General features: G+C 45.6%; 1 protein-coding gene across 1 annotated transcript; it reads right to left on the reverse strand.

The window, feature by feature from the left end:
- Positions 1–1,631: 1,631 nt before the first annotated feature.
- LOC133128882 (procollagen galactosyltransferase 2-like) lies at positions 1,632–13,411 on the reverse strand. The gene is made up of 12 exons (XM_061242690.1): positions 13,188–13,411; positions 7,022–7,132; positions 6,535–6,652; positions 6,198–6,332; positions 5,806–6,010; positions 5,384–5,514; positions 4,508–4,573; positions 3,589–3,695; positions 3,303–3,435; positions 2,708–2,835; positions 2,421–2,627; positions 1,632–1,930 (listed from the first exon to the last, which is right to left on the reverse strand). Exons 1-12 carry the CDS (start codon positions 13,409–13,411, stop codon positions 1,657–1,659), a joined length of 1,839 nt encoding a protein of 612 aa, XP_061098674.1. The 3' UTR covers positions 1,632–1,656.
- Positions 13,412–13,440: the final 29 nt, after the last annotated feature.

Raw genomic sequence — 13,440 nt, forward strand, 5'->3', positions numbered from 1 at the left:
AATTTTAAACCCCAAATGTATTTTCCATGAAGAAACAACCTTAAGGGTTTAGAGAGACAGGGAAATAGATAGAAACAGAGCAGGAGAGAGAAATGGAGAGAGATAGACTGAGGTGCTAATGAATAGGATGGCAGGGCAGGCTGTGTTAATCTGCGTTTTTTCCCAGTGATATGCTGCTGCCACTGTATTAGACCTGCTGGCCAGCACTTGAATCGTGAGCTGAATCCCTGCTCTACTGGAGGGGTGTCATCACAGCCTGGGACGCAAACATGAATCAGAGCAGCTGAACAGACATTCGTATTCGTAAAAATACAATGCCCATACTCTTCACACCCCATACACAAATAGATCTATAAAATTACACTCTTTCTCACTGTCACATAAAACAAACACTGATAGTAGCCACTTGAGTACTTCAGCACCTATTCCCTACTGTGTGGCTGTAAGTAGATTCACCTAAATAGCGCATGTGGTATCAGGGGCATGTGGGCAAATACTGCCCTCTACAGGCAATCATAGTAACAACATCAGACTCAAACAGACCCACAGGTGTGAAAATTGTAGTGGTGTGTCAAAATATATTGACAGAGACAGCATTTTCTCCTCTTACCTATCTCAGCCAGGTAATACTCACAGTATACATTTTTGTGTTTATTTTATTGTTGATTATATTGGCAATATCGTGCCACACAGTTTTGGCAATCAAGTTTTATTGAATTTAAACTGAATTGAGTTTCTGAGCGACACAGAAACAGCAGTCAGGAGTGTAGGAGGACAGACAGTGTTGTAGTCTGACACTATCAAAGATGGCCGTCGGTGGTGTGAGCCTCCTTTAACACACACCCTGTCAGTAACCTTCTTTATGAGCCTCACTCGGTGTGATAATGCACATGAGGGCTTTTAATCCATTTTCTGGGAATTAGAAATGATCTTCCTCATAGTCAGCTAGCCTTATGAATGCTATGCTGAAGCTATCAATTGATTCGCTCATTCAATCAGAAAGACTGACTCATATTAATGCTCAAACACAAATGTACAGACCCATAATCACACAAACACACACATACACACACACACACACACACACACTTTCTCATGTTATCAGGCAAAAATAAGATTATTTTATTTGCTGTGCTGCACAGACTCAAGTCTGCAATTGATGCAAATTTACATAAGTCAGTATCTCATAAATAAAACATCAGTTTCAGGTTTCTTTTCACCCTGATTCAGCCAGTGTCACAGTGGGAGTTCCAGCATCTCCAAATGGCTCCCAGAATGTCACAGAACCAACAAGAGGAAAAATAAATAAAGCTCAAGGAGGAGAGGTTATCAGCCCCTATCTGTACCTCAGTGATAGCACCTTTCTGCTCGTCAAACCCCACTTGAGTGCTGCAGATTTTAACTCCACACTCATTGAAGAGCTAATGGCAAGTGGCTTGATTCCTGCACTTGTGTGCATATAGAAAAGCTTGAGCATCTATGCGTGTCTGCATGTCTGCGTATCTGTGTGTGTGTGTGTGTCTGTATTCATAAAAGTGTTTGCATGTATGCCTCTGATGTAAATTAATATTACTATGGCTCAAGGTTCGGTACATCTGTGTATAAGTGCTAGGACGCAGTATGCCTGTGTGTGTTAGCGTCTCTCCATTTGTAGGGTCAGAGTTCATCTCGGGTGACGCGTGTGGCAGGAGGAGGCGTGTCCCCAGTGACACTGTTCTGGGCCGTGGGGCGGATCTGTCCCTGTTTCTCGGTCTTGTGAGCGCGCTCCCGGTCCCAGTCCGTAATCACGTTCTCGTTGTCCCAGATGGTGGAGGTCTCCGTGTCGCTGACGTAGCCCGGCTCGCCCGTGTAGTGCGTGGGGAACAGGAGCAGGGGCTCGACCGAAAAAGCCTGCAGGTCCCGTGGCTCAAAGTGTGCCATGTACTCCTCACTGGGGGAGGGGGCCAGAGAAGAGTTTTAGACGCTGCGCCTTCCCCGAAAACACACAATTCACATTCCGCTGTACTGAGAATTCTGCGTAGAACCAGAACCTGAACTGCGTATTCAGACGCAGCAAATATGCCACTGACACACATTATCACATCCCTGGAACCTGACCCCTGACCTCTGAACCTGACATGCTGATCCTGCCAATGCTACACTTCATAAGGGCTTGGGAGGAACAGCCTACATGGACAGAAAAACATATACACACACACACACACGTGTACACGCACAGATACAGTACACAGGCACACACACATAAACACACACGCATGCACTGATATACACACAAATATACCTTTAATGTCAAACCTGAGAGAAGGGTAAGGGAGCAGCAGAAGAGAGGGAATTAGAGAGCATGTACACTAACAGGCAGGGGAGAGGAGAGAGAAGGAAGGCCCAGCGTTGTGGCTTCTGCCTCTCTATCCCACACTCACTTGGGGTGCTTGTTAAACATCACAGGCAGAAACTCGTCCACAGGCAGCATTTTGTCAAAGGGCTGGGCCTCCAGGAGTTTCCTGGCCCCCAGTAGGGACAGCATGTATCCCAGGGTCCAGTAGGAGTAGTCTGGCACCACCAGATTACTCACGGCCTCCACCGCCTGCTCCGGCTGCTGCACCTGCAGTCTCTTACGACCCACGTAGCTGAGAGAGAAAGAGGGGGGTGGGTTAGGGGGTTCCAAAATATGTGCCTGCATATTGGCCAGTGTCCATGCGGTCATTACATGAGGTCCCAGCCCAGCTGGGCCTGCTCCACGTTCTCCATGATGGCCATCAGCCTGCTCTTGAACCTGGGTTCGAACCGCACGTCATCCTCCAGAACCAGGACCCTCTGCAGCCCCCGATCCACCACCTGGGGGTGACACATACAAGACAATCGGTGGTTTGATGATCCAATCTGGGCATGTAAAGGAGGATCTCATTACCAGTGTTACTACATCCAGACCTCCATTTCTGGCCCAGCTGCTGCTATGACACGGTAGCAACATTTATTTCTGTTTCCATCACCTACTTTTCTGGGAGAAGTCAACAGATTTGACAATGGATTCTCAGATTCTGGTCTGTTTCAGTCCATTTTGAGTGATGGACTAAGTACAATTGTATATGCATGAATATCCAGGTGTCTACATGAGTTGAGGAAGAGTATGAACCCATGTCCCAGGATGGACAGATGTTTAAGTGTATCCACCTAGTGTATGTCCACATACATTTATGCTCAGAGATGGACAACTGTGTCCAGAGGTATTCCTGTGTTCAGGTCTGTGTACCTGTGCCCACAGGAGTCTGGTCAAGTGAGTGTACCTGTGTTCACATGTTTACCTCTGTCCAGATGTAGGAATGGCTGAGGAAGCAGCCAATCTCCCCGCGGGTCAATACCCGGCCAGAGTACGGGTCCTGGTATCCAGGCAACATCTCTATGCCGAGCGCCTGCAGCTGAGACGTGTTCAGAGCCCTGAGAGGAAGAGAGAGAGAAAGGAGGGAAGAAGGGAAGGAAGTAGACAATAGAGGTTCAGAGGAGAAGGAGTAAGACCAGAACGGTGAAGGTCAGGTAAAGAGCGCAGGCTGTTGAAAGCACGTGAGCAGGGTGTGTGTTGGCGAGTCGTACTTGCCGTCCACGGCCTCGATCAGTGTTGCCTCGATGCCCAGGACCTCCAGGGTGCGTAGCATTCGCTGTCTGCGGTCCGTCCTGCGCTTCAGATTAATCAGGAAGATCTGACAGGAGGAGAGTGGAAGGTGGATGAGAGAAAGAAGAAGAAACAAGATTGGCTGGCCGTTCAGCTCTGATTCAACATATGTATGGTTCCCCTGAATGTCAGAGGAAAGTCTATGAACTGTTAAATATTTGTATTAATATTTACTATTCTTGGTACAGCACATGGGTCCTGAAATTCAGTCCTGAGGCACTCTTCTGCATGTTGGTTCCTGTTACAGCAAATCTTTCTGACATTTGCTCCCAAATCTGGAATGCCCAATTGTATACAGCTGTGCTCCTGCTGCAGTCTCTTGTGTCTGATGTGGGAGAGTATAGACAAGCACACACTCTCCTCCAATGAAAGTAATGTTGGCAGCTGCTTTGTTCCATGCTGCAGCTCACAAGCCAAGGTCGCACAGGCATGAGGCAGAGGGAGATGCTACCACCTGCACACATGCTCTGCGGCTGTCAGCTACAGCCAGCACTGGCATGGTCAGAGCCCATCTATGCACTAGTACAATGCTAAACCAGGATGAGCCAACAAGCAGCCCTTGCAGCAAATACCTAGATAAATTAAGGTTGTTGAAAACATGTGGTTGGATTATTTTCATACTTATTAATACCAGACAGGTTTGGCTGCCTGCCACTTGCTTTGCTTTTACTTTTACTCCCACAAAAGACCCTAAAAGGACCTTATTAAGAACAGTTGACAACTTGTTACAATTCAGGGGGTCCAAATCTGGTTTGAAGGAAAACCAGCATAGACAGATGGGACCCAGGACCGAGTTGAAGAACCCTCGCTAATATACAGCAAGAAAGAAATAACTATTACCTGGTCAAAGTCCATTTTGTCCTGAGGTTTTGGAGGAGTGTGCAGGTACTGTGAGGGCTCCAAAGGGTCTTCAACTAGAATGAAATGTCAGTATCAGCTATTGCAGAGTACTATGGAGAAAGTTCCTTAAGCCCACAGGCTCATTCGAAAATGGGAGGAGTATATGGGAGGAGCTTTACTTGTTAAGGGGTTTCAGGTTCAAATCCCCGAGGAAATTTCCAGTTTTCCAAACCCGATTCATTTCATAATAAAAACTCACACAAAACACGTGTCTTTACAAATGTCAATTGGACTTCCCGTTCCGCACAGTGGGAACAGAGCGAGCCAATCACAGGGTAGTGAGACATCTGTCAGGCCTGTGAGAGACAGAGCACTGATGCACAGCACAGAGAGGGGATTGTACTGAAGGAAGAGATGAGGATGAAGAAAGCGAGAGAAACAGAGAGAGCAAGAGCATTAAAGAAAGGTAGGAACTAAAAAGAGGACAAAGATGTGAATGAGTGAAGGGGTACTCATAAAATGTACCTCCTGAGAAGAAACATCAAAAGAAGATTGGAAGTATGATGGATTGTCGATGTGAATAAAGAATGAGTAACTACAAATGGCCTCCATGATACTGTCAATGTAAGCAGGGATGGAGTATTTACTCATCGCCTCTGAGATGGTTTAAGTGTGAGTTGGGATGGAGTACTTACTCATAGCCTCTGTAATGGTGTCAGTGTGAGTTGGGATGGAGTACATACTCATAGCCTCTGTAATGGTGTCAGTGTGAGTTGGGATGGAGTACTTACTCATAGCCTCTGTAATGGTGTCAGTGTGAGTTGGGATGGAGTACTTACTCATAGCTTCTGTAATGGTGTCAGTGTGAGTTGGGATGGAGTACTTACTCATAGCCTCTGTGATGGTGTGGGCACAGCTCTCCACTTCCTCCACCACACTCTGATGAGCCTTCAGGGGCACTGGAAGATACCCATAATGCTCTCTGTTGCAGACATACATCTGTACATCTGCAAAGAGACACAAAATGAATTGTGTACATTTGTACTGTTTATATCCTACCGGTCCATTTCCAACCATATGTAGCAGGAAACTGAAAATAGCATGACATATGGTCCTGGTTACACAAAGACGCCGATCTCCATTATTCACCTCTCCTGAGAGGAATCAGGTCAGAGAGACAAAAGGTCAAATCCAACAGAGGGGCCCACCACACCCCTGTTGGCTAAACAGGAAAATGTGAAATTTAATCACAAGGAAGGCTTGAGCCGGCCACGGCGATGGCCTCTCCTGTCTCTGACCTGCCTGACGTGCAGAGAAGGCGAAGATCATGATGTCGTCAAAGGTCCAGCTGTAGTCGGGATGGGGCGGGTAGAAGGCCAGGGAGTGGCTCGCGTGGCGACGCAGGTCCAACAGGAAGGTGGAGTGCACCATGGGAACTGGGAAACAGCCTAAGCGTTTCCACTGCCGGATGGGTATGTAGTCTGGAGTGCGTTTGTAATACCCCTAAGAGATAAAGAGAGAGAGAAAGAGAGAGAGAGAGAGAGAGAGAGATGAGGTGATGAGGACAGTAAAAAGGGGGAAGGCAGTGATTTATCTTCACAGTTACAGAAGGAGGAAAGAAATGGGGCACAGGAAAAGAGAAGTGGATCTCTGGTTCGGCTGAAGGCCTTGGGTTCCAAACCCACCGTACCTGAGGGGTCATTCCGCACCAGAAGTTTGAGTAGAGGGAACGAGACTCCAGCATGGGGGCCACCAGAGTCAGGTTCTCGGCCATCATCAGTGTCAGGACGTGGGGGTTCGTCAGGAGGTTGTCACTGTCCACAAACTGGGGGACGGGGAACGAGTCACCAAATCTTATGGACAGATACACAGGCCCAAATTGCCATGGCGTTCAAGTAGACTGACCTTGAATTTTGAAGACACATTCCAAAAAACCTACTCTTCACTCGGTTAATATGTACAATAAATCACAATGTAAAATTGTCATAATATGAGTCCAGGAAGTGGATCTCTGTGCCTCTGCTCACCAGGATGTAGTCGGCCCAGTGCTCCCGGCCTGCTCTCAGTGCTCTCTGCCTCAGCTTCATCACGTTGGTGAAGCGCAAGTTCGACCAGTGCTTCGGCCCCCTTTCATCCGCATAAGTGCTGGGGGAGGGAGGCCCGGGAGGGGGTGAGTGGGAGAGGGGCACTGCCAAGAATGGCACTCAACATGTGACCTCAGCTTCTGCATTGTGTGTGTCCGAGGGACAGTTTGGGGAATTATGCAATTAAGATTCTAAGGGTTGTTTACTGCCTGTGCTCATAGTATAAACAGAGACAGGTGGTTATTTTTAACATAATTAGCTGACCTTTTGCCGAACGAACATACAACCAGTATGTTTGTTCGGTAAAAGTTCAGGCTCTACATACTGTATGTAGTTTGTATTATAACTGGCAGGTAAACTCCTGAGAGTTTGGCAGAAAAGCTCCAGGGGAGGGCAGTTTTGAGGAATACCCCGAGCAGGGCAGACTCACGGTGGCTCCTCCATGGGCCTCCACTCCACATGGTGGTACTGACCCTGCACTCGCCTCAGCCACTCGTGCAGCATGGCCGTGCTGTTATCAGTGGTGTGGTCTGCTGCTGCCCTGCAGTAACACAGCACATACACACAGCACACTGCATTTATACAGCACACACACTCAGCACACAGCATTTATACAGCACATACACACACAGCACACTGCATTTATACAGCACATACACACACAGCACACTGCATTTATACAGCACACACACACACACACACACACACACACACTCAGCACACAGCATTTATACAGCACACACTCAGCACACAGCATTTATAAAGCACATACACTCAGCACACTGCATTTATACAGCACGCACACACACACACACACACACACACACACACAGCACACTGCATTTATACAGTACACACACACAGCGCAGTGTACTTATACAGCACATACACAGCAAACTGCATTTATACAGCACATACACACACAGTACACTGCATTTATACAGCACATACACACACAGCACACTGCATTTATACAGCACATACACACACGGCACACTGCATTTATACAGCACACACACACACTCAGCACACTGCATTTATACAGCACATACACACACAGCACACAGCATTTATACAGCACACATACTCTCATAAATAAAGGTACTAAAAGTGCCTAAAAAGCTACAAATGGTTGTCGCTGGGGCTCTACCTTCTAGGTACATAAAACAGTACCCCTAGCCAGCAGTATATCATTAATTTAGAAAACATACCCATTTGTACCCAAAAATAACATTACCGTAATTTGAGTTTCTATGGGTTGTTTACTGCTCGTGCTCATACTATACATTTGGTCATGGTATACATTTGGGAAATGTGATCCACTGTCACTTTTCACTTATTTCTGAGAGTGTGCATGCACATATCACATTGCATTTATACAGCATATACACACTGTACACTGCATTGATATAGCACACACTACTGTATATACAGCACACTGGATTTACACAGTGCATACACATGGGACACTGCAAAATTGCAACACATATTTGCAGCACACTGCATTAAAACCATACAAAATCCACAGCATTCAGCAGAAACATGCCATACAACCCTGGATAGCCCTGAAATGATGAATTGTCAGTGAAGAACATTAACCCATTAGCGGAGAGTCAAGGCCTTTGAGAAACCACAATGGCATATCTGAAACAAAGTCGTGTGTTTTCAATCTTCAACAATAGCTCCAGATTCTTAAGAAAACTACAGATCTGAGGGGAATGGGGGCTGCATTTTTGCACTACACAGTAATACGAACACGCTGTTTATCTTAGCCAGGCAGAGACATCATGTCCTCCAAAGATTGGCAGTGGTACGCCAGCCTCTGTGTACACAACCACACATTGTGCCAGCGCACCTGAATTTAGGCTCAGAACCTGGCAGGCTACAGGGCAAATTCTGGGGTTAATTTAAACGCTGTTTATGTGCGTGCGCGTATGTGTGTATGCATCTAAAAATTAGTGAGTGTGCTGTGCATGATGACTCTTTTCTGTCTTTACCACTGGGTAGAGGCTGAGCCAGAGCTGAGCTACACAGGCTAATGAAGGGATATGTGCTCTATTCTTTTAAAAGCCTCCTTAAAATGAAATTCCACATGGAGGACTGCGTATCAGTTCTGAGACTTGAGATGTTTCCTCTGGACAAGAAGTGTGAATAGGTGAGAATCTATGGACAAACTGTCTGTGTATGAATGAGACAGGCAGAATGAGGCAGATGTAAAATCCAGCTATGCCAACTGAAAATTGAGCTGGTCAATTTTATCATAAGCTGGGTATGAGCTGGTCAACCAGCTAGTGCTGGTAGCTTGTCTGAGCTAGTAGCTGTTTCAAAATATAGCTTGAACTGGTCAAACTAGGTCAAGCTGGGAGCTGGTTTGAACTGATCAACCAGCTAAACCAATGTTGAACTGGAAGCTGGTCTGAACTTGTGAACCAGCTACCAACTGCTTCAAAACCTAGCTTGAGCTTTTCTCAAGCAGCCTAATATTCTGAACGAGAATCCTGTATTCTGGCCCATGCTGTATCCAGTCTCTCCAAGCCAAACTATTTCCTCTCTGTTTCTCCAGAGTGATCAAAATCAGGCAATTCCTCCTGACCATGATTGTAGGTTACCATAGTCAACTTACATTTCCTGCTTGAGTAATGTTGCATATACACTTCCTGGTCTGGGAATGTTGTCAGCCACATCTGGAACTGTTGCTCATATTACTCCAGTGGATGCACGTATGGACTTTTGCACTGCAAGCAGCTCTTCTAAAGATGGTCTGCAAAATGATTCTAATGTAATGCAATATACCGTATTGCATAATAAGTGCGTATATAAAATATCAGTTGTATGTAGATCCTGTGTGTGTGTGTGTGTGTGTGTGTCTCACAGTGAGTGGGTCTGTTAGGCCCTAACAGGCCATAATTAGGGCCTTCTGTGAGAACGTGGGGCACACTCTGTCTGTGTCTAAAGCTCTGTTTCCCTCCTCTCTCCTTTGAAGTTTACAGTACCTCTCTGGCCTGTTGCTGTTCATGCCCCGAGTGATCCCCTTTTATATTATCACTACATGTGGATGCCACATGTTAAAAAAGGGACCTGCTGAAGCATGCTTGTCTGTCCACCTCTCTCTCTCTCTCTCTTGCTCTCTCTCTCTGTTTTGAGAGCATTCTCTTCCTCCTTATCCATCCATGTCCATTGCCTGTGTGTGTGTGTACGCGTGTATGTGTGGGTGTGTGTGTGTACGTGTGTATGTGTGTGTGTACACTGTTAGACAAACTTGATTAGATAAGGGTAGTGAGGCTGGGGGTCACTATCACCTTTGGAGAACAAACCGCCAACCTTCATGGTGGTTAAAGAGCCCACAGTAAAAGACTCATACAGGGCTCCAATGTTACAGGGCTTCCAGCAGCTAGTACATTACCAATCTACCACAGTCAGCTTACACTGTCTAATGTAATGGAAACCAGCATCATACATTAAGGTATGGATAGATGGATTAAATCAACATAATTACATAGCTGGAGCAATGTTTTCTGAATATGAAGAAAAAACTGAGTAAAGCTATCCGTTGTGGTCTACAGTTGTTTTAAAAAGTCAGATTTTCTGATTGCAAACTATGCTATTTTCAATCCATTCATTTTTTGGCCATTCCTGGTTTCTGATCTTGGCAAGGCTGTTTGCCAACTCCTCTGATGTAGTGCCCCACAGCTTGGGCAACACAGGGGATCCTGGCCAAGACAGGAAGGTTTTACTGCAGAAATACAACAGTACAATCCCCCACAGACCAGCAGAATGCCAGGACACTGATTCTAATGAAATACACACACACTCTCCCTGCCTTCCCTCTTTCTCTCTCCTTCTCTCTTTCCTCTTTCTCTCTCTTTCTCTCATTCTGTCTGTTTATATTTTTCAATGGCATTCATTTTGTCAAATTCTACTGTTCATTGGTAGACTCCTCAGACACATCCTCCCTCCTAGCTACCACCCAGAGAGAGTGAGAGGGAGGTTAAAGAGGATAGAGAGAGGATATCACTCCACCCTATTCTCTCTCTCTCTCTCTCTCTGTCTCAACACATACACACACACACACACACACACACACACACACACACACACACACACACACACACAACACACACACAGTACACCAGCTTCATCTTAAACTTTTACAGGCATACCCAACCAGATATTTCACCAAAACTAGACAAAAAAACAAATGGTAGAACAAGTGGTAGTAGCTCTATTGTGTCAAACATTTAGTTCTCCACCAAAATATGTGTGGCTGATTAGCATATTTCAATTATCAATGGCAGGACATTCATTAAAAAACAACATAGATGGTGGAAATAAATAACCAAGGAAGAATACAACCAGTAAAACATAATAATCAGAAGAACATCACAGAAGAGCTCACCCTGTGCTCAACACATTACATTACATTACATTATTGGCATTTGGCAGACGCTCTTATCCAGAGCAACGTACAGTTGATTAGACTAAGCAGGACACAATCCTCCCCTGGAGCAATGCAGGGTTAAGGGCTTTGCTCAAGGGCCCAAAGGTTGTGCGGATCTTATTGTGGCTACACCCGGATTAGAACCGCCAACCTCACGGGTCCCAGTCATTTACCTTAACCACTACGCTACAGGCCACACAGGGTAAAATCACTCCTGCATTTGTGCACTTGGGTGGAGTTTAGCGACAGCAAGTGGAAGGTGAATGGAAAACTACTTCCTTGCGACTTTATGCACCTGGTTGCAGGGTGGTTTTCCTCAACATGAATTGTGGTTAGTTGCAGACACACCTGATCTTAAAATTGTGGAGGCCGGTCAAGTCAATTGTCTAAAGGCAAGTCCAGCATCCAGTAATTAGAGTCCAGACCTATTGTCCAATTGCTGCAAAAGTGGCGTCAATTTTATATTTATTTATACAACTAGTCATTAACTCACTTCCTCTCTGTCTCACAGACTGGGAGCCCTGGTAAGAACATCAGGTGATTTGTTTTGCATATTTGAACACAATGATCCCAAAAAACAGTAATTCTTGTGCTCTACACCTGTATTAATCTGTACCAAGCCTGCATTTTACTGTTGAAATATCATGCCAGTGGACTGCACCCAAATCACCTGTCTAATCACTTCACTGCACTTTGGGGAATATGGCGGATTCATGGGTCAGCACCTGCAGTCCGTCTCTATATCTTCCCATCTCTCATGATATCCATCAAATGTTGCCAATTTCTCTCTCAATTTACAATTCTTTCACAGTGCAGACAGAGTCCATTTCACTCTTCTCTGTTTGCTGTTCCCTCTCTAGGCTATTTGTGAAGGTGTGAATAACTCAGGAGAGGGAGGGAGAGAGAGAGAGAGAGAGAGAGAGAGAGAGAGATGGAAGAAGGAGAGCATGTGTGTGCTGGTTTGGGATTTTAGCAGGCCCAGTTGTGGCTCTTCGCACCATTGGATAGGGGACAACTACACTCAGTGAGCAATTTATTAGGTAGACCTGTACACCAGCTTGTTAATGCGAATATTTAATCAGCCAATCTTGTGGCAGCAACTAAATGCATAAAAGCATGCAGATGTGGTCAAGAGGTTCAGCTGTTGTTCAGACCAAATGTCAGAATGGGGAACAAATGTGATGTGGGTGCCAGACAGGGTAGTTTGAGTATCTCAAAAACTGCTGATCTCCTGGGGAAGACCATCGAAACGGAGCAATAAAAAAATAGGGCACAGAGAAACCGAGGAATCTCATGTGCACATGACCCTTTTCTCTGCATCCAACAGTACACAAAATTTGTTCTTTGAAGAGGAGTTTTTCTGCTGCCTCAGTCAAATACTGAGGCTTATAAGGTTTGAAAAGAAGACCAATTGAGGATGGTGTAGAGAGTCAACGACCATTATAGAAAGGCAGTGACAGATTGAAAAGCAATCCACTGTGGTGGTATTGTACTTTTCTTACACATCAAGTTATAGTGCATTGGTGTGAACCAACAACTGTATCACAAGTTGGTCAAAAATACTGTTGGTTAATATTCAATGAAAATACCTCCAGCTTGCTTTAGCAGACTACAGAACAGCTAAGGTGGGTTAGTGGAAAAGCAGGTACCCAGTTCCCTGAGTCAAGGTGTTTTGCAGACAGTCTGTGAGTCATACCATGGCATATATAAAACAATGTAATAATGTTAGGTCTCAAATGCTCTCTTTAAAAACAGATGTTCATTCAAGTATAACTTGATGCCTCTCACCTCAGTCATTTCAGCTCACTGTCTTCATCTGATTATGGTATTCACTGGGCACATTGTGCACAGTTGCCACCAAACTCTGATTAATCTGACAACACGTTATTCACAGCCAGACAAAAATCAACATTCCACCCGCACATCCCTTGACCGTCTTTAAAGCCATTTGATGCAATGAAGGGCCAGCAGATACGCGCAGAAGGAGTGCGCTGAAAAAGCACTTAAATTCTAATTAACGCTCAGCAGTAGCGTAGCTACAGTAGATAAGGTTTTCCAGTAGCAGCAACAAGCTAAACAGTTCGAATGCGTGGCCAAAATTCACAAATAAAGTTCAGTGAGGTTCATGGAAGTGTTTTACCGTATTACTGCCTCTCACCAGATAGCAATCCGATCCTTCGGGTAGTCCAGTCGGTCTATGCAACCCAGGTAATACGGTAGGCTGTGCGCTGCGTTACGGGCCAGGATGGTGATCAGTACTTTTGGCTTCAGCATGGGGGACTCCGGGCGAACAGGTTCCTGAACAAGAGTAACCAGGTCTGCATGGCCGCTTGAAAACAGACCCGCAAGCAAGACGAAAAGTAGACCTCTCGCAAACGGCATCTTGGTCCAAACGGTCCCAAACGCGGTCA

The sequence above is a fragment of the Conger conger genome, chromosome 5 (genome assembly GCF_963514075.1).
Source record: "Conger conger chromosome 5, fConCon1.1, whole genome shotgun sequence".
Lineage (NCBI taxonomy): Eukaryota > Metazoa > Chordata > Actinopteri > Anguilliformes > Congridae > Conger > Conger conger.